We start from the raw sequence: 22,462 nt of genomic DNA, 5'->3' as shown, positions 1-22,462 counted from the left end.
TATATATATATATATATATATATATATATATATATATATATATATATATATATGTTTGTGTATACTGCAAACAGCATTTGACTGTGACTCATTGTTTCAGAAAGGCTAAAATAAACTACATCACAAATACATGGAATAAACTTACTGGGTATTTTTGACTAATGAGCTGTATTTCAGCTTCATCTGTGTCTGTCTCTATCACTGACGGCTGTTTATCTGATGTACCACATGATAATAAGCAGACATGCACATGGGAGTGGTGGGCGGGGACATGCAGCTCATTTGGATTTAAAGCCACAATCCATTCTGAAGGCTATATTAAACCATCTGGTGGGTATCTTGAGCTGAATCTTTACAGATACATTCTGGAGAATCCAAAGGCTTATCTTCTTGTAAAAGTGGTGAACTAGATGCCCTTTCAAGTATTTTACCAATAAAATAACACTGTTTTTACAGTGCATCACTGAAACAATTATTAATTTAATGCATAACCAACTGATTAGTTGAATCAAAACACCATAGGGTCTCCAATATCAAGATTTTTCTAGTAGAAATAAAAATATAGCCCTTAAAGCATAGGTTTCAAACTCCATTGCTGTAGGGCAGCAGCCCTGCAGTTTTGCTCCAACCCTAGTCAAACACAGCTGATCTAACTAATCAAGGTGTTCAAGACTACAAAAGACTATTAAGCCGGTCTAAGTTAAAGTCACTTGGAGCTAAACTATGCAGAGCAGCGGCCCTCCAGGAATTGAGTTTGAGACTATTGCCTTAAAGGATACTTACTCCCAGGGCTGTTTATATCAAAGTTGATATTTAGCAGCATCATGTTGGTGTTTTGTGACATTTAAGGTGGGTCGTTAACCCAGCGCTTAACCCCTACCCTGAAAGACCAGGACATATACACATTAGACTTTATACAGTTTAACTTTTTCGTAACCAATTATTTTTTGCTTTGTTTTGGTTTCTGTTCAACACAAAGTAAGATATTTTGAAAAAATATTGTAAACCTGTAACCATCAGCATACATTGGAAATACAAATATTAAAGTCAACATTCTAAAAAATATATTTCCTTGTGTTTAACAGGAGAAGGAAACTCATGGTTTAGAAAAATCCACAGCAAAATATATTGGAAACATTCGACGCATTTAAATACTGTAGGTTCATTAGGCTCCATTTGTTTTGCTGTCTTATTCAAATTTAATGACTATAGTTGTATTTTCATTGTTTTCTCTGTAACAATATATGAACATATATACCAGACTTGTGTACGCACTTCATTTCTGTCTGTTTGTCTTTAGAATCACCTCGATTTCGCTTCATAAAACCAGAGAACTTCACTACAGTTTACCACCAACAGGAGACTGATGTCCTGTATGTGGGGGGCCAAGGGGTCATCTATAAGCTCAGTTTTCGTGATAAAGAAGTGCATGACATTCAGGTAGGGGGGCCGACACTGTAACCCAGAGCCAAAGTAGATCTATCACTGCTCTAAATCCTGACCTAGATAGCTGGTACTCAGCAAGTAACAAAAAAACTGTGCTATTATTTATGGAGCAGAACAATGTCTTATAACGGAGGCTCTGTAATACGATTACTTTGCGGTTGGGTAAAGAAAGCATTTCTTGCCAAGGACAGATGGTTATGGTTTCTTACCATTTAACTACAGCAATTATACTATGTTCTGTTTTCTATAACAGAATATAGCTCTAACATGATGAGAACAAATCATCCCTACAGTACATTATTATGAATGCAAGGCTGTGTGATTAGTACTGTTGTTGATGTACTCACAGATCCCTGTGGTGATGGATGAGAATGCAAAAGAGTTGTGCCACTCTAAATCATCCCAATGGAAGGTAAGAGAGACAATCCTGCAGTATTCAGCCAGTTTAGACCTCGGGTAGCTTGTGATTTCAGGCAAAGAAAAGGATTATCTTGACTCATTTAGGCTGTGATTCAATTCATCTGTTCTCCTAAACCCCTCAGTGTGAATTGCACTCGTCAGGTTTAGCAGGATTATAATAAATGTAGAATTCTGAGACTGACTGTAATCAGACCATTTGTGAAAGTGTTTCCCTCGTGAGCTAAAGCCTGGCTGGATTCACTGCCCTGGTTCAACATTTACAGAAATAGTCATCCATGATGAGCAGGTCATCACTCAAGAGTTGACTGAATGAGGCTATTTTTTAAGGGTAATGGCACAGACAGGCTGTCAAATGATAGTCTGGCTTGTTTAGAAATCATAAAGATGGTGGTTGGGGTGGTTATGCTGATCATTCAGGAGAAATGAAGTTGTAACAATATCTAATTAAATGTTAAAAAAATTGTTTTTTTAGCACTGATGGTGCCATGATGGCACCAATGGTCACCTTTAACCTTTATGGAACATTTCCATTGCAATAAATGTTCTTTAAATTAATAAATGTTTATCACTATAAGAAATAAGTGATTATTTTTGGAAAGGTTATTTATGGAACCAAAAAATAATATCTTTTTACAACCTTTAGTATTGAGCATGTTGTATAAATAGTGGGAAAAGACAGATCTTCTCCAAACTCACAATTAAATGTTTTAGTATTTACACTACCTGACAAAAGTCTTGTCACCTATCCAAGTTTTAGGAACAACAAATAATAACTTGACTTCTAGTTGATCATTAGCTATCAGAAGTGGCTTATATGTAAGGCAAAGGCCTCTAGATTACAATTGTTTTACCAATATAAACTGATCAAGCCTTGACTTTAAATTGTTTCATTAGGATAATAAGGTCTGACTTTGCTTAGATAAAAGTCTTGCCACTTAAAAGAAATAATGTATGATATAGAATATAAAGTAAGTGGAAAAAGAACGAATATTGTGTATGACTCTCATGAGCTTGGAGGACTGCATCCATACATCTCTGCAATGACTTAAATAACTTATTAATAAAGTCATCTGGAATGGCAAAGAAAGTGTTCATGCAGAGTTCATCAAGATTCTTTGGATTCATATTCAATGTCTCCTCCATCTTACACCAAACATACTCAATAACGTTAATCTCTGGTGACTGGGCTGGCCAATTCTGGTGCACCTTGACCTTCATTGTTTTCAGGAACTTTGATGTGGAGACTGAAGTATAAAAAGGAGCGCTATCCTGCTGAAGAATTTGCCCTCTCCTGTGGTTTGTAATGTAATGGGCAGCACAAATGTCTTGATACCTCAGGTTGTTGATGTTGCCATCCAACTCCAAACCATAATTTTTCCCTCACCAAACTTGACTGATTTATGTGAGAATCTTGGGTCCATGCAAGTTCCAATAGGTCTTCTGCAATATTTGTGATGATTTGGATACAGTTCAACAGACGATTCATCTGAAAAATTTACCTTCTGCCACTTTTCCACATGATCAACTTAAGGTCAAGTTATTATTTGTTGCTCTTACAACTGAGATTGAAGACTTTTGTCTGGTTGTGTGTGTCTATATAATGTATAATAGTCTGTATGTCTTGGATTGACTGTTCTTTTATCTTTCAATAGCATGAGTGTGATAATTTCATCACGGTAATTGAAAAAGTTGGTGATTCAATGGTGGTGTGTGGGACAAGAGCAGGAACTCCTAAATGTTGGCTGCTGGTAAGTCTGTTGAAATTCTTAATTTTTATTGGCTGAAGGTTTGCAATAAAATCATTTAGTGCACAGATAGTTCTATTTAGATTTGAGTTTGAAATAAATGCACTACCCTCAAATATAAACCATAGAAACTCAGTGAAAGTTGCTAAAGCCTTCAATCCTCTGTGTGAACTCAAGGACACAGACTTTAGTGCTTTACTAGCGAGTCGATGGAGATCAACCAATTCACTTATATTTGTAAAAACATTTGCAAAGTCGTAACATATTGTTATGAGATATATATGCCCTTAGTTTTATGTACATACATTATCTGTCTTGCTCGAGCACGCACTCTCTCTGTTTGCCTGTGGTTAGTTGGTTAAAACTTAGAGATCTAACATTTGATTTGGTCAAATATCACACTGCAAAAACCAGTACTGTTTGTAAATTGTCAATAACTTGGCAAATGACCACGGACTAAATAGGATAATCAACTGCGTGCCATGCATTAAAAGATTTTAAATGTGCTTTGCATTGGGCGGTTCTTTCCCTCCACCTCTACAATTGTGCATATGAGTTGAGTTGATTAAATCACACATATACATATCCGCAAATACACATACAAAAGTATCTTTTAAAATATTAAAATATTTTCAGAGCGAAATAAGATGATTGGACAAAGCTATTCCTGTAATGTTTTTTCCTACTAAAAAGTATCTGAAACCTTTGACCCGAAGGGAGCAGGATAAACTCCTCAGACAGAAGATGAGAGCTACATCTACTAATGTTCTGGGCAGTCTGTAAAAGCTGCCTATTATACAAGGATTTAATACTCAGCTTTAAAATGTAAAATTCTAATAGAAATTATATATATTGTGAAATAAAATTCTTTAATGCATGCCACTATTCTGTAGTCAAGGAGAGGATGTTAAAAGCCAAAGCACTGGGTTGTGGTGTCATATGAACTCAATCTGTGGTTCAGCTTTGTTATCAATTTGTCAATAACCAGTAGGCTATAAACATGCCAGATTATGGCCTGATCTGTTTTCTCTGGCAATGGGAGTCTGAGGTGTACACCACAGACACTATTGGAGAAATTTGTTTTGCAGTTACTTCAGAAGCTGAACTGAATTTGGAACAATTATAAGGGAACCTCACTTGCTTTCCTTCGGCTTAATTCCTGATTGGGGGTCGCCCCAGTGGAATGAACCGCCAATTATTCTGGCATATGTTTTATGTGGTGGATACCCTTCTAGCCACATATTAGCCAACCTTAAAATAGTTTTTGAAAAAATTCAATAATCATTATGATAAAAAAAATAATATTACTGATATTACTGTTGTGTGGATCTTTTGTGGGCTTTATCCCATGTAAGGCACCCATGCCTGCAAAATCCTGGTATACTTGGGTATTCTGTCCTTTTTATGGTCGCATCCTCTGCACTATGAAAAGTACAAGAGCTGTCACTTGGGTGGTACCTTTTCAAAAGGGACACATTTCTACCTTAAGGTACCATATTAGTAACTCAAAGGTATATATTAGTACCTAGAAATTTCGACAAGGTAAAGCTTTGTGCTTTTTATGTATTATTACTTACTGTTGGAAGAAATATGTGAAGACAGAACCCAGTCCAGTAAACTTGAACAAGCAGAATTTATTTATTGAGATGTGTTGGTTAGTCTGTAGTCATACAGCATCTTCAAGAAGTCAACGAGTCTGCAAGAGCCTACAGGAGTCTTTTACAGGTCTGCAGTCTGCAAGTTTTACCACACGTTTAAAATCATGTCTAAAATGAGTCTATTATATGTTTTTAGAAGGACATATAATATGTCCTAGAAATGGCTAGGTGGAGATGGCTAAACAAAGCATGCAAATGAAGTAGGTAGGTAAATGAATAAACTTGCCAAGCCACTGACCACACAAGTTTATCAACAAAAGAGTTTCTTTACTCTGAAAGTGTCACCCAAAGACAAAGGCAGTCGTTAAGACCCTGCCAAAACATTTGCATCACTTTGGCTCAGCCCGAGCTCAGGAAGCAAAGTTTCAAATGAAATGATATAATTAAAAAAGCAAAGAATATAAGTTTTCAGTTATATATATAGATTTTTGTTAATTTGAAACTAGATTATATAAATTTATATTTCCACAGTACCCTTGAGGTATTATTATTGTTTGAAAAGGTACCGCACAGGGAACCTTTTTTTTACCTTTTTTTCCCTGTGAGTGTGACATCACTAGGCATGGGCCGGTATAAGGTTCTGATGGTATGATAACCTTGTATATAAATATCAGGGTTTTACAGTATCACAGTATTGAGATTACTGCTCTAAAATAACTTCTTTTTAAATGTCTGGGTAAAAAACAAAACCTTTTCCCCCTTTGTACACAATATATTTTATTTTGAGAAACATTTAAACTATTTTGGAACAGTAAACATGTCAGGCTGAATAATTCAAATGAATTATGGACTTCGGCTGTCTTTATTTGATTCAAAAACACAGATTATTTTACAATTTAAAACAGCAACTTTGGAGATCTTTTCTGCTGGAGATCCTACTCATACCTTAGGTATGGTATGGCAGAAAAATTGGCGGTTTTAAAACCTTGACTTTTCCAAACCATGGTATACCTTGAACACGGTTATCTTCCAATGCTTAGACATCACATCTTGTTTCTGATTCATGTTGATATCGTTTGTCAGTGTCTTGTTCATAATTCATTCAAACTGCATCATAGTTCAGTTGGAAATGGATCAAGACTTAAACTCTGATGTGGTTTGATTGAGACATGAACACAACAGGGAGTGTGTGAACACACCATAAGATATGTTTATTGCTTAAGTTACAATCTAAAATTGCAGAAACGCCGCATCTGCTCAATGCAAACATGTCAGTTTCTCTTATGTATTGAAGACACTTATTGAGTATTGTTTGTCATCTTTCCAAGCGCTTTCTGTCGATTACTCGAAAAAGCGAAGGGAAAATGAGACCAATTTTCTGACAGAGCTCAGCTGCTTTGGCAGAATTGAGGCTGTTTATTTAACTGCTTCTGCGTTATTGTGCACATTTCCATAACCTCTGTCTCTCTGCTGTGGGTGTGATTTATAACCGAATCATTTAACAGTTTCGTTTCGCCTCTGTGCTTGGATTAAAACCAGGCAGAACAGAAAGCATTATAATAAAATGAGAGTTTCCCATCCTGAAATGTGGGACACATTGTTAGTGGATGATTAATATTATGGGGAAACAAGTTTTCAGCACATTTCTGATTTCAGAGAGTGCTAAAGGGTCTTCAGTGCTGTTTTTATAGAGAAAGCCTGAGGAGCACTGAATAATCACATCATCTCTCTCACCCAGGTAAATGACAGCACACTGACGGACATGTCTGAGGAAACAGCAGCATCTAACATCTTGGCACCTTTTCCCTCTCAGCGCTCCATCAGTCTGTCAGCAGGTAGGGGACAAGAGAGGAACGGAGGAAGGGGAAAGAAGATAATGTGAAGATGATGGGAGAAAACGCTGTGTGCTCTGCTCAGAAAGAACAGTGTGCATCACAGTAAATGCAAAAGAACAACTTACAAAGAGAACAACAATCCCTGTAGTATATGAAACAGAGAAATCTCTCTTTAGCGCTCTAAATGTCAGATACAAAGTTCATTATTTTATATGCCACACGGCCGAAAGGTCAACACTGATCCTGAAAGACGTTGAATGTCTCTCCAATGTCTTTATCTGTCAGTCAGAAAGAGGTAGTTTGCAGTTCATTCGCAGCCTTCTGTTTTAGTCTGAGTATTAAAGTATTGCAAACATTGCTAATTCTGAATCAAAGTGTAGCTGATTCTTTGATTTGACAGGACTGTGTAGTAACAGAGCTTTGGCTGATGGATATACTTATCTCTCTCTTTCTCTCTCCTCATTTAGATGAGAATCTGTACTCTGCTCTGTCAGCGGCTGCAGGACAGACTGGCACTATCCGTCGCACATTCGGCTCCAAAAAGCAGCTGAAGACAGAGAATAAATGGTTACAAAGTGAGTTGACAGTTGTTATCTATACTGCATTAAAGGTTTGGAGATTTTCTTGAAGGACGGAGCTAATGGATTCAGGTCTGTTATGACAGCAGAGCAAAAACTAAAGCTGTTTTGGAAATTATTTTAATAATGTAAATCATAAATAATTGCAATAAAACTGGATTTGAAACAGATTTTTTAACTGAGCAGATAATACATTATGAAATGTTATTAGTCAATTATTGTATGTGCTCTTGCTCATTTATACCCATGCATGCTCAATATATACTGAAAATACACTCAGTATTCATTCATACACAGATATCCATACATACACTTGTACTTCACCATACATAATGACTTTTTTACTCATTATACGCCTGCAAACATATAGATACTCATATATTACTCAAATTTACTAATGTACATTCATGCACAGTGTATTTACACTTGTACTCATTTATAGTCATATCCACTTGTTCACTCATTTATACTCTTAAATACATGTGGATACTCGTATTCTTGTATTCTCAAGCGTTCTTTAATTCTACTGTACGCATCCACATCTACTAATTTTTACCCAAATATACACTCATATACTCAAGTACTCATTTATACTCATATCTCATATATATGTATGCAAGTTACATTATACAATAACTTGCCTAATTACCCTTACCTGCCTAGTTAACCTAATTTTTCTAGTTAAGCCTTTAAATGTCACTTTAAGCTGCATAGAAGTGTCTTGAAAAATATCTAGTCAAATATTATTTATTGTCATGTAAATTAGAAATGTGTTAAAATAATCTTCACTCCATAAAATAGAAATTAGGGGAAAAAATAAACAGAGGGGTTAATAATTCTGACTTCAACTGTATGTATTAACACACACACACACACACACACACTCAAGTACTCGTATACACTTATATACTTGTATACTCAAGTACTCACTTTTTCTGATACTTATATTAGCAAGTACTCATATACACATGTTCTCATGTATTAATTCAGACAAAGATACAATATTTACTCATTCATAAACACGATAGCCTCAAATGTTTTTGAACTAATTTCATCTCTAAAGATTATGTAATGCATTTTAAATGTAAATTTATCCACTTGCAAAAATTAATCTAAGTGTAATTGATTGTCTTCACTACAACTACTGTACTGTATATTGAAAGCTATCATCAATTTAGTTTATTAATTAAAGATCTCCAGATGTTTTTGTATAACAAATATTATAGAGGTACCATTTTAAAATCTTCATCGTAGTTATCCTTTAAAATAGGTAATTGCAAAATTTTGTAAAGATATAGATTTGAAATGTGTATCTGTAAAGATAAAGAAGAGAGTATTATTCATTTATTATATGAATGCATTTATACACAATTCTTTTGTTGTGTTCTTTGTTTGTTAAAAAAGTTTAATTATTGAATTGGAATTCAAATAAAGATATGTTTTATTTTTAATGAGAATGCTGTTGATTTCAAAATTTGGCATATTGTCAATTTGCTCATTATATATGGGACATTTTTTTATTCATAAATGTAAATGGGCAGTGAAAAAAAATAATTTTAATCACTTTAAAATAAAAATAAGTCATTACCTGTGTACGTTAAAAGAAACAAGAAATACCAAAGCAAAAAAAACTGTTAATCATTTTAAAGCCTTAAATCAACTCTGAATAATTGTAAATATTTTATATTTCTTCATATATTGTATTTATTTTATGTTATTGTTATGTTTTGTGCTCTAAAATTGCAATAAAAAGTGAGTTTATTAATATATATATATATATATATATATATATATATATATATATATATATATATATATATATATATATATTTTTTTTTTTTTTTTTTAATTCCTGTCATAGAAGCTATATTTATAATTTAAAATGTCATTAGTGTTCACATGATCTTATATACAAATTCTGTGCTGATGATTACTGACAGTATGGTAAATTAGTGATAAAATTATTTTTGGAAGTTGTGATATATTTTATCAGCACTGTTTGATCAATAGAAAGTGTAAAAAACTGCATTTTTTAATTATGTATTTAAATAAATATATTATTTTTCAGTTTTGCTAGTAATGAAACCCAAATTATTGAGGATAAGTGAATGTTGCCATGTTGTGCCTTTCAAATACAGCTATACTAATAGCCCCACAACTGTTGAAATCAACTAATACTGCAAATGGTTTACTATACTTTCAAATGCAGCATAGTTTGAATCTATAACAATACCAAATGTCTTACCCTTCTTAGATCCGCAGTTTGCAGGAGCCGCTGTGATACCACACGAGGAGAAACTCAAAAATGAGATCTACTTCTTCTTCAGCGAAGTCAACAGCAGCTCCAGTCTAGATGAAGAGCCGTACAGGGCACGGATAGGACGAGTCTGCATGGTAACAAGCTTTTAGCAGTTCCTGCTTCATATACAGCACACTGCTGTAAGGACACAAGCTTTCGGATGACCTTTATATCTGTGTTTCAGGTCGACGAGGGAGGGCTTCAGAATGTGCTGCCTAACTCCTGGACTACATTCCTGAAGGCACGTGTGATGTGTGGGAAATCTGGAACTCCTGTACAGTACAACAACTTCAAGCAGGCTTTTGTTCTGACCTCTCATCTCCGCACTGGCTTGATCTACGGCATTTTCTCCAATGCCTGGTAAGCAGATGTCTGAGAGTCTGAGAGTGAGTAGGATGGTAGCATTTGACATCAGACTGCTGAATAATGCCTCTGGCAGAACTACATTCAACACAGAAAAACATCCCTATAGATTAACGCTCAAAACACATACTTATATATATACATTTTTGTGCCAAAATTTTGGTCGCCCAACAGTTTTGGCGTTTTAGAAAAGTTTTAATGACCTTCTAGATATAAGACTGGTCTCTGCATTAAGATATAAACAGATATGTGCACAAAATTGAGAAAGTTCAGAGTAAGATGGCTCCTGCTAGTAAAAGATGGTAATTAGTATGCATCCATATACAAGACCCAGAGTCTATCTTATAATTTTTGTGGTTTTTTAGCTTTTTTCCTGTCCAGGCAATCCCATACTGCCTCTATAATACTATATTAAGGTCTGGACTCTGTGGAGGCCATTTCATGACTGTTATATTTTATAAATATCAAGAATATCCATAAATATCATATAATTTTATTCACTCATTTTCTTTTCCGCATAGTCCCTTTATTAATCTGGGGTTGCCACAGCGGAAAAAAATTGACAACCTATCCAGCATATGTTTTATATATGTTTCAGCGGCAACCCATCACTGGGAAACTCATGTAATGTCAGAATCAATAATCAAATCAAATCACTTTTATTGTCACATCATCAGCAGCACGTGTACTATGATGAGTGAAAAACTTAGGTGCTGGCTCCAGACAGTGCAAAATACAGACAGTGCAACTTACAACAGCATACTCCCAAAAAAAACAAAACAATATACAATTGGCAATGTTGACAGTAATACGTAGAAGGCAATGATTATGAGTACAATATAATTTTCTATAAAAATCATTACTTTTTAGTTGAAAAACAAGAGATTATTATATTATATTAATTATATTATATTATATTATATTATATTAATTATTTTATATTATATTATATTATATTTTATTATATTATATTAATTATATTATATTATATTATATTATATTATATTATATTATATTATATTATATTATATTATATTATATTATAATATAAATAATTATGCTAACATGACTAATCTAATGGTGGCCAATGACTTTTGCACAGTACGGTTTATTAAAAAAAGCCCTTACACATAAAACCACATTTTCTCTAATGAAAGTTACATACTTTTTACCATCTTAAATGTGCAACTTAAATTTCCTGAAGCAAGTTATAAAATGTAATTAGTGTTAAGTATGCAAAGCGTGTGTGTTGGTGCAGATGGGAGTGATTTTTGTAAGGTAGCACAGTTAAAACACAAAGCTAGTTCCACTTTTAGTTTTGATAAATTTGTTTTGGCTTGACCTTTATGATGAAATGTCATTTATAGCAAATGCCATTTGCCTTTGTTTTAATGTAATTTATAAACCATTTCTGTTGGTTTTATAGGTCTCATTCATTTTTTAAGGGATTTGTTGTGTGGTGAGGGGAAGCAAAATACATTTTTATAATGTTTGTAGATGTTTTGCTGGTCTATGGGTAGTCTGTTTTACATTATTTGTTAATGATTTTTTTAAATGTGACTTAGACTATACTTGTACTGTATGATTTTCCACCTTTCAACAATACAATTGACAAAAACCAAAGATAAAGTCTTGTCCAACAATTTTTTTCTGGAAAATACAGTACACTACCTGACAAAAGTCTTGTCGCCGATCACAGTTGTAAGAGCAACAAACAATTACTTGACTTCTAGTTGATCATTTGGAAAAGTGGCAGAAGGTAGATTTTTCTGATGAATCATCTGTTGAATTGCATCCCAATCATCACAAATACTACAGAGGACCTATTGGTGAAGGAAAAATCATAGTTGTGGGGTTACATTCAGTATGTTGGGTGCAAAAGATATGTAGAGGATGACAACATTAACAGCCTGAGGTATCAAGACATCTGTGCTGCCCATTATATTACAAACCACAGGAGAGGGCAAATTTTTCAGCAGTGTAGCACTGCTCCTCAGATTTCAGCCTCCACATCAAAGTTCCTAAAAGCAAAGAAGATCAAGGTGCTCCAGGATTGGACAGCCCAGTCACTAGACATGAACATTCTTGATGAACTGGGGAGTCCTGCAAGAACCTTTTCTTTGCCATTCCAGATGACTACTAATAAGTTATTTGAATCATAGCAGAGATGTATGGATGCAGTCCTCCAAGCTCATGGGAGTCAGACACAATATTCATTATTTTTCCACTGCACCATGACTTTATATTCTATACTGTACATTATTTCTGTTAAGTGACAAGACTTATGTCTAAGCAAAGTCAGACCTTACTGTCCTAATTAAATAATTAAAAGTCAAGGCATGATATTTTATTTTGGTAAAATAATTGTAATCTAGAGGCCTTTGCTTTTCATATAAGCCACTTCTAATACCAAATGATCAACTAGAAGTCAAGTTATTATTTGTTGTTCCTAACATTTATGTAGGTGACAAGACTTTTGTCAGGTAGTGTACAGATATACAAGTTTTAATATCATATTAACAGTGTCAATATTGGTTGACATTGTATATTTAAATATATATTCCCCCTCTTTTTACATAACAATCACATAAAACCAATTAATTAAAGCACAAATAAATAAAATAAACTGTGATGTTAAATGCAATCTTTGGCAGATTTCAAAATGACAAATTTTTGTACAGTTCATTATAATCTTACAGATCTTCACTTGAAGTCTTTTGTTTTAGTCTTTCATTCATTCAGAAAAAAATTTATAGAATATGAGCCTTTTCTTATTTTTTTTCCTTGAAAAATTAAATGATAAAATTTGGTTAACTTGGTTAAAACAAATGGCAACACAGTGGCACAGTGGGTAGCATTGTCGCTTCATAGCAAGAATTTGAAATTGACATTTCTGTGTGGAGTTTGCATGTTCTCATGTGGGTTTCCTCCAGGTGCTACGGTTTCCCCCCGCAATTCAAAGACATGCGCTATTGGTGAATTGAATAAGCTTAATTAGCTGTAGTGTATGTGTGTGAATGTGAGAGTTTATGAATGTTTCCCAGTACTGGGTGGTGGCTGGAAGGGCATCCGCTGTGTAAAACATGTGCTGGATAAGTTGGCAGGTTCTTTCCGTTGTGATGACCACTGATGAATAAAGGGACTAAGCCAAAGGAAAATGAATGAATAAATAAATGAATGAATGAATCAATCAATCAATCAATCAATCAATCAATCAATCAATCAATCAATAGTTAAAACTTAATAACACACAAAACAGGCAAAATAATCTGCCACTGGTGAAAGCAAAATATATATATATTTTTTTTTGACATACGATTATTTAGCTTACCCCATTGGCAGATTGTTTAGCTTGCTTTAAGAAAAAACTCACTTAATGTTGGCATTTTATTTTTTTAAAACAAGACAATATGTTTGCTTGTCTAGAAAAGGCTTCTTGATTTAAGAATGTTTAGATATTTGGATTAGAAACAAAGACGAAAATCTAAGTAAGATAAGCAAATGTTGCAGTGTAGATATCTTATCACCACATCACAACTGATTCATTTGCAGCCCGTTTGGTCTGCTGTTTGTTTTTGATGTGCAATATGTATTTAATATTGGTTTCAGATCTTCAAAAGATATAAAGCATTTCACTAATTTTGTAGATAATGCTTCTGTGAAAAACGTATCATGAGTTAAAGACCAAAATGTAAAAAATAATTATCAGCTAATTAGTTTTTGCATATGAGCGAAGGTGTACAGTAATGCACAGGCTTCAAAAATCTGTGTCTCCTGTTTATGTTTTTCAACAGGAACACGACCGTAGTATGTGCGTACTCTATTGAAGATATTGACAAAGCCTTTTCTTCATCCAAACTGAAGGGCTACAACTCACCGTTGGCAAATCCACGTCCTGGAACGGTAAACACACAAAGTCAAAGCAAAGTCAAAATTAGCTTAACAGAGGTTATACAGTATTTTTAATCACGTTCTTATGCATTATATCACATCTATTAGATACTAAAACAAAAACACAACCTGATTCATCATTTGTGTGGTCTTCCTCCATCCAGTGTGCTTTCAAGAATAACACTCAAGCTCATAACCAGAAGATCCTGAGTGTGATCAGGGATCACCCAGAAATTGAAGAAGTGATCGGCCCGGTCCATGACGTTCCTCTGGAGTTGTCTGTTCAAGACCACTTCACTCATATTGTGGCAGACACAGTCTTGGCTGTCAATGATGAACACTACAGCATCATTTATCTGGGCACAGGTACAGTAAACTGCAGAGAAATGTGCTAAAGAGCATGAGTAATTAAGATTTTTTTTAATAGCTAGAGATGCATTGAAATAAGGATTTTTGATGACACTGACAAATAGTAATTTTCATATTATTTGGTAGCACTTTACCTAAAGCCTTTATCTATAATGTACTATAAAAGCATTTTAATGCATTATTTATGCTGCGTAATGCACCTTGTAATGTACTGTATGATGTCATTATTGATTGTCACTGCAGTATTTGTTTATTCATTAGTACACCTTCAGAATGTTTAATGCATTCAATCATGACAAAGAACTGACTTCAATAATGTGCAAGAATAAATCTCAGTACAAAATACATTATGAAAGCCTTTATTATGTATATTTTTTAAATATTAACTTTAAGTGTTTATTTTAAAAGCATAAGGAATACTTTATTCTTCTGTTCACTAGAGATACATTTTTTTATTAAAATAACAATAAAAAACTAATATTGTGAAATTTTATTACCATTTAAAACAATGTTATAAATGTTTTTAAATTAATAAATTATAAAATTAATTTATTCTTATGAATTTTACAGCTGCATTTTTTTTTCAGAAATCATACTAATGATTTGGTACAAAAAAAGTATAACATGTTACCATTTAAATGACAATTTTTTTTATATAAAACCTTCATTAAACACAATTCATCAAGCACACATTAATATGGATAAAATATGATTGAGCAGCAATAATAACTGATCACAATAAAGCAGCCAAATTTGCATATTAAAATGATATCTGAAGGATCATGTGACACTGAAGACCAGAGTAATGAAATGTCAAGGTGATAGAGCTTTTTCTGTAGCAGCTCCAAGACTTTGGAACAATCTTCCACTTTCCTTAAGAACATCTCCTACTTTGGAGTCTTTTCAGAAGTCACTGAAAACATTTTTTTTATTTAGCATTTAATCACGTGTAGTAAGTTTTTGTGTTTTGGCTCCTTCCTTGCAAGTTTGCATGTATTATATGTTTTATGTACAGCACTTTGGTATCCATTGTGGTTGGTTGAAAGGGCTCTAGAAATAAAATGAGTAGAGTTAAGAGTAATATTCCTGAATTTACAGACTTTGAATCACAAGAACTGAACATATTCTAAAATATATCCATGCTTACTTTAATATTTCACAAGAATATTGAAATGCAGCCTTGGTGAGACTATAAGAAACTTCTTTCAAAAAAACAAACAAACCTGAATGCTAATTAAAATTTCTATAACTAAATACAGAATACATCAAACATTCATTATGGCATCCCATACATTTTTCTCTCATTCTGTTACTGTTTTGTTAATCTTTTGTAATGCAGTTTTTCTTGTGTCTTCTGTACAGAAAAAGGTAAAGTCCTGAAGGTGCTCCACACCATAGAAGGAGCCTTTATCATCGCACAGTACTCCTTATTCCATGACGACAGTCCTGTCACCAACATGGCCATCGACCCCAAAAAGGTAGAGACCTGCTTTTTGAAACAAGACACTACAAGTGAAAAACTAAATAAATATATTTTAGTCAACATTGGAAGTGGTTTATCACCTTTCATCAAATCATTTTAAAACTATTGAACAACACCCATTTTGGTTTCAGGACAGTTTAGATTTTTTTTTTATCCACTTCGAATGTTGACTACTGTAGATAACATCACTTGAATAAATTATAATAATAGTAAATATAATATATATAATATGTAAATGATAACCATATGAAATATGTAAATGTTTAATTAAATATGTGCAAATTTGCATAGAGGTCTAGCACAAACATTTAAGCATTGGATAAAGTCACATTTAAAATACTTGTCTGTTTTTATTTATTTCTTTATTTGACAAAAGGAATTTTGGGAATCTTTTTTATGTATCACTCCATAATTCAGAAAATGGTGTACAGTTGAAGTCAGAATTATTAGCCCTACTGTCAAATATTTCCCAAATTATGTTTAATAGAAACATAATTTGTCTTATTTGATTTATTTTGGCTAAAATGAAAGCAGTTAAAAAAAAAAACATTTCAAGGTTAATAGTGTTAGCCCCTTATATGTGTTGATTAACTAAGATGCCTAATTAACCTAATATAGCTTTTAAAGTACACTTTAATCTGAATACTAGCATATTAAAAAATATCTAGTAAAATCTTATTTACTGTCATCATGGCAAAATAAATTAAAGAATACATATATATATATATATATATTTCAGGAGGGCTAATAATTCTGAAATTTGAACTGTATACATAATCTGACAAATTAAATCCCTCTGTATAAATCTTTATAATATACCTATGTATAAAAATGTTTGGTGTATATGAGTCCTGCTTGGAAAAATAGTCCAAACTCTCAAAAATGATGTGCACTGTGAACGAAAAACCTGCCTACAGTGTCTTGTTTTACATTAAAATAGGCCAATTTTAGCCTGCAATGCTGGATCACATTATTCTACTGTAATATAATAATATTTAACATTTTTACTTTACAGCGAAATGTAATTCAAAGGCTGTTCACATAGTTTTAAAAAATAGCGTTTGATCATAGGAGGCAGATGGCGCTTTCACCTCTGTATTGTGCTTTGTGCCAGGGTCATCTCTACATTGGCACACAACTTGAAGTGCAGCGCCTCCCTCTGGCGGACTGCGGTCGTTACGGTCTCAGCTGTAGGGAATGCATCCTTTCACGGGACCCATATTGTGCGTGGGACGTGCACAAGAAGAAGTGCACTGCGATCACCACAGGCAGCATTAACACCGGGTACATATGCACTAGCTAATGTAATAAACCAACAAATGATGCATCACTGCTTTCATTTCTGAAGTAAACCGATTTTTGTGTCTTTCTTTTTGAAATCAGAAGCCTTATTCAGACGCTTGACCACTCCAATGCCTCAATCTGTGGCGATGCTAAAGGTAGGTTGTTCAAAATATTTTTTGTTGTATTGTATTACATTACACTTTACAGCACTGACTGAGAAATTTGAAAGCGTTCCAAACTGTTTCAGCATCCTCCTGTTTCCTCTGAAACATCCAGTTTTCATTCCTTTCTTATCACTTGCCTGGGAGTATTTAATTTGGAACTTGTTAACCTTAAGTTACTTTGAAATAACTCAATAACTTGAAATAATAACATGCTTGTCATGCATATATTAATATATATTTGAGATAATGCTTATTTTATAAATTAAATATTTATATGTAATACAAAGTCGATGTAAATATAAATATAGGTAAATATTTAGTTGAATTTTTTTGCAATTTAGGTATTTTTTATTTATATAAACACAGTATTTATACACAGTGAGTACACACAATTAATGTAAATACAAACTTATTGTGGATGCGATCAGTCTTTTGAAAGCACTACTTTAGGCCTGTCACAATAATCAATATATTGACTTATCACACAAAACATGAACATGACCTCAATCATTTTTGGTGTTTTTGGTGCTGTAATATATATATCACCTTGTAATGAAGTTTACGGCCCTTTGGCCGCCGGGAAGAAGGAGGCGGAGAACCGACGCCGGTTTAAAATATTTATTAATAACAATGACGGCAGCTCCTCACGGAGACTGCCGCCTAAACCAAAAACAAACGGACGGCAGCTCCTCACGGAGACTGCCGTCAAACTGAAAGCAAAAGTAAAATAACATGCCCGAGCCCGGTCCTCTCTCGGCTTCCTCTGCCATCGGTCCTCCTTTTATGGTCCAGAGCTCCTTCCGTGGGATCCGAGGCAGGTGCGCACCGCACGTGTATCCACTTACGCGGTGGCCTCACCCCGTTCCCACGGCTCTCGGCCACGCCCCCTCGCCACATACCCCCATCTCCCATCACAGGCCGGGGGCACCCCGTGGCTGTGCATACTCCGGGGGGGGGGGGGGGTTTGGCGCCGCAGCACCCGCAAGACCTATATGAGACGGGCCGAGAGAAAAGGTGATGGAAAAAAAAGGAGGAAAGACAGAGTAGACCGAGAAAGGGGAGAGAGGAAAAAAAAAATAATAATTGGGGTTCGGTTCTCCAGACACGCTGCCACTCGGTCCTCCACCAGCTGAGAGATGCGACGACGTGCTGGGAGCCCTGTGGAGGAATCTATCCACCCGTCCGTCTTCTGGCGTCCGGCGGCGGTTCTCCTGGCTGGCTGGCGGCATTTCTGGTCTCCTGCTCCGCTCCCGCTTCGGTGGATGGATGCAGGCTCTGGCATCATGGCGGATCGCGGCGACTCCCCCGGGTTCTGTGGGATGGCTCCCTTCAGCTCTTTCCCTTCCGGCGGTGAGCCCCGCGTCCCCTGCTCCTCCCCATGCTGGGAGACGGCAGCAGGCAGATCCTTTCCTCGCCAGCCTCAGGCCGCCCCGGCACTCTGGGCAGACGGACGGGTTTCTCCCCCACTCGGGTTAACTCCCGAACACTCGCCCCCTCTCTCAGCTGCGAGGGCATCTGGACAACGCGTCCCTCCTTCTCCCGGGTTTCGGCACCCCTGTAATGAAGTTTACGGCCCTTTGGCCGCCGGGAAGAAGGAGGCGGAGAACCGACGCCGGTTTTAAATATTTATTAATAACAATGACGGCATCTCCTCACGGAGACTGCCGCCTAAACCAAAAACAAACGGACGGCAGCTCCTCACGGAGACTGCCGTCAAACTGAAAGCAAAAGTAAAATAACATGCCCGGGCCCGGTCCTCTCTCGGCTTCCTCTGCCATCGGTCCTCCTTTTATGGTCCAGAGCTCCTTCCGTGGGATCCGAGGCAGGTGCGCACCGCACGTGTATCCACTTACGCGGTGGCCTCACCCCGTTCCCACGGCTCTCGGCCACGCCCCCTCACCACACACCTATACAAAATACATTACTTGCAAAATTTTAGCTGATTTTAACATCTCTATTGGATGTGTCAGTGTCAGTATGGGTAAAAAAACACTTTAGTATTAACTATAAATTACCAACTGAAAATAAATCTGGTAGCAGATATTGCAGCCTCTGTTACTTTTTATCTTGCACTTTTTTTGTTAACATTTATTATTATTTATCTGGGATATACGTTTTCAGATTCTGATTCCAATATGTAAATTGTCAAAAGTACTATAATCAAATGAAATATTCTTAAGAATAAATGTAATGTAATGACTAAGGCGTTGTACTTTTACTTAAAAAAAAAAAAACTACAATTAAAATAAAAGGAAATTTAATGTATATGTATGTATGTAAGTATCTATGTATGTATGTATGTATGTATATATGTATGTATGTGTGTGTGTGTGTGTGTGTGTGTATGTATATATATATAGATGCGTGTGTGTGTGTTCATTAATTTTCCTTTTATTTTAATTTTGTTTTTTTTTTCATTTACAGTTTTTATTTAAAGATACAATTTTAATTATTTTTCTTTTTTTTAAATATTTCCTAAATTATGTGTGACAGAGCAGGGAAATTTTCACAGCATGTTTGATATTATTTTTTTCTTCTGGTGAAAGTCCTATTTGTTTTATTTTGGCTAGAATAAAAGCAGTTTTTAATTTTTTAAACACTATTTTAAGGTCAAAATTATTACCCCCTCGTTAAACCATCATTATACAATAATATATTATATAATAAACCTGCCTAGTTAACCTAATTAACCTAGTTAAGCCTTTAAATGTCGCTTTAAGCTGTATAGAAGTGTCATAAAAATATCTATTAAAATATTACTTTCAGTCATCATGGCAAAGATAAAATAAATCAGTTATTAGAAATAACTTATTAAAACTATTATGTTTAAATACGTGTTGAATAAACAAACAGGGGGGCTAAAAATTTGGGGAGGCTAATAATTCTGTCTTCCAACTGTATATTGCTAAATAAATAGGCACTGTCCTTAATGTACACTATAAGTACCACATAATCATTTCATCACACTAAAACATTTCCCACCATTCTCTAAAACAGCTCCTAAAGCCCGCAGCACTATCCCCAAAGAAGTTTTAGTAGATAAAGATGGGCCGGTCCTGCTGCCCTGCCCCGTTCGCTCCTATCACGCCTCTTACCGCTGGGAGAAAGACAACTGCATCAAGACGTACCCCTGCACCATCTCAGGCTCCTCCTGCGTCCTGGCTCCGACCCCCGAGCTGCCCTTGAAGGAGGGTGTTTTCCGTTGTCTGGCGGAGGAGAGCGGCCTGCAGCAGGAGGTGGTGTCCTATAAGCTGGTGTTCAACGGTGGGCCACTCTCCACCTCTCTGGCCTCCACACTGGGCTCCACTCTGCTGCTGGCTGTCACCGCACATTGGCTCCTGTAGATCCAGATTAAGGAAGAAACCAGTGTTATGCTAAGGTCAGCAGAGCATGAGTTCAGCTTAACTGCAGGAGCGGCTGGTCTCGGTATAAACTGAGCTTCTTGTGTCTTATTCGGAGCAATCACTATAGAGCTGCACGATTAATCGGTAAAAATCGCTAGCTTAATTCAGACACCCACATTATAATAGTTTAATTATTTTTTTTATATTTTATTTATTTATTTTATTTTTTTCAAAACAGTTCAGAACAAAACAAACAAAGAAAACATTTTAAAGGAACATGGAAGCAAAAAAAGGCATACCATACAAGTGTCAAAGTTCACCAAATACAATCTCATTTACATTGTTTCTATTGTTGATAAAATGTTGCTATATAAAATTTTATTAAGGGTTACATATGAAAGATCAACAGGCTACAAATATATATAAGTAAAAGCACCACAATAAAATGAATGATATACATTTTTTAACAATCTGTAATTTGTGTGTTTATTAAAGCTTTGATGATTATAGTTGTACAGTTGGTTCAAACCTGCATTCGATTTATTTTTTTCAGACAGTGTTACTATTTCTGTTTTATAAATATTATAATTGCCACAGAAGGTCTGGGGTAAGTTTAAACACACTGATGTCTACAGTAGCGGTAGATTAAATTATATTAATTTACATATAAATATATCTGAGATTAAAAAAATCTAAGCAACTTGACGCTTCAAATGAAGGTTGTAGTAATTACACTGTCAACTTCAACTATTAAAAAAGTATTTGTCACTCAATAATGTGTTCAAGCGATTCAAAAATGCTGATTCATCAGGTAATGAAACGTTCCAAGTTTTTATAAATGAGTCGTTGAATTGTTCATTTAAATTGAAGTTAATTTAAATTATAACCATTTAAATTAAAATTATATTATTATTAAATTATAAATTATCCGTTTAAATTATATATAATTATTTTTTAATCTGCAGTTAATTAAAATTTCGTCTGAACATCGAATAAATGATTATTTTCTGTAATAATGTCATCTATTCAGGATCATGGGAGAATCGTGATCTCTAATAATAAATAAATTGCGATTTTATCCAAAATCGTGCAGCTCTAAATCACAAGATTTATTCTTTTCTTTGAAGGGCCGAGAAAATGCCTACTATCGTCTCATTTAGCGAAACGCTTGACCATTACCAAACTCCAGTGTTATGTATAACATGAACTTATATGTAAGTGAACTTTCATCCTGCCATCTGCCTGAAGCCAACATTTAGACTTATATACTGTATGTTTAAATATCTAATACATGAGGTTTGTGTACATTGCTTGCAAAATGTTAGTGCCATCATTCAGATGTTTCAGAGGACTGCTTTGCTAAGACATGGAATCCCAATCAGTTCTTTAACAGTTTGTTTTCTCATTTACACTTTCCAGAGAAGTTCAGTCGCATTTAGTCAAACGCATCAGTACTATCAAATCAGATTCAATCAAATCACACAATAAGAAAGGCGATTGACAGTATGCATAATACGAATCAGTAATGCAAACAACATCGAATAAACGACAGATTTAAATTTAGCTTTAAAATATTATTATTCAGTTTAAGTTGGTTCAGTTCATAATAAAAGGATTGTTCACTCAAACATTGGTAATTTATT

At 34.8% G+C, this 22,462-nt stretch overlaps 1 protein-coding gene and 1 long non-coding RNA gene across 6 annotated transcripts in view; one reads left to right on the top strand and one right to left on the bottom strand.

Annotated features, from left to right (window-relative positions):
* The window catches only part of LOC141378215 (uncharacterized), a 47,156-nt gene extending 37,058 nt beyond the window's left edge, over positions 1–10,098 (bottom strand). The window contains exons 1-3 of one of the 3 annotated variants that reach the window (XR_012392159.1): positions 9,868–10,098; positions 7,170–7,591; positions 6,944–7,034 (exon numbers count right to left, since the gene is read on the bottom strand). This is a non-coding gene — a long non-coding RNA (uncharacterized lncRNA). Of the gene's footprint in view, positions 1–6,943; positions 7,120–7,169; positions 7,592–9,867 lie in introns of those variants that run through there. The other 2 variants (XR_012392161.1, XR_012392162.1) reach the window with 2 other exon arrangements.
* si:ch211-113g11.6 overlaps positions 1–22,462 on the top strand; it is a 44,373-nt gene that overhangs the window by 16,866 nt on the left and 5,045 nt on the right. Inside the window, exons 2-14 of one of the 3 annotated variants that reach the window (XM_073925117.1) lie at positions 1,301–1,440; positions 1,796–1,858; positions 3,519–3,614; positions 6,948–7,044; positions 7,512–7,619; positions 9,877–10,016; positions 10,106–10,281; positions 14,079–14,187; positions 14,340–14,541; positions 15,907–16,022; positions 17,142–17,311; positions 17,411–17,466; positions 20,473–20,854. In XM_073925117.1, coding sequence (XP_073781218.1) covers positions 1,301–1,440; positions 1,796–1,858; positions 3,519–3,614; positions 6,948–7,044; positions 7,512–7,619; positions 9,877–10,016; positions 10,106–10,281; positions 14,079–14,187; positions 14,340–14,541; positions 15,907–16,022; positions 17,142–17,311; positions 17,411–17,466; positions 20,473–20,819 — 1,820 coding nt within the window. In that variant the 3' untranslated portion in view covers positions 20,820–20,854. Of the gene's footprint in view, positions 1–1,300; positions 1,441–1,795; positions 1,859–3,518; positions 3,615–6,947; positions 7,045–7,511; positions 7,620–9,876; positions 10,017–10,105; positions 10,282–14,078; positions 14,188–14,339; positions 14,542–15,906; positions 16,023–17,141; positions 17,312–17,410; positions 17,467–20,472; positions 21,721–22,462 lie in introns of those variants that run through there. The other 2 variants (XM_005158058.6, NM_001126391.1) reach the window with 2 other exon arrangements.

This window comes from Danio rerio, chromosome 16 (assembly GCF_049306965.1).
Source record: "Danio rerio strain Tuebingen ecotype United States chromosome 16, GRCz12tu, whole genome shotgun sequence".
Lineage (NCBI taxonomy): Eukaryota > Metazoa > Chordata > Actinopteri > Cypriniformes > Danionidae > Danio > Danio rerio.
This window is presented reverse-complemented; position numbering and strand designations above follow the sequence as displayed.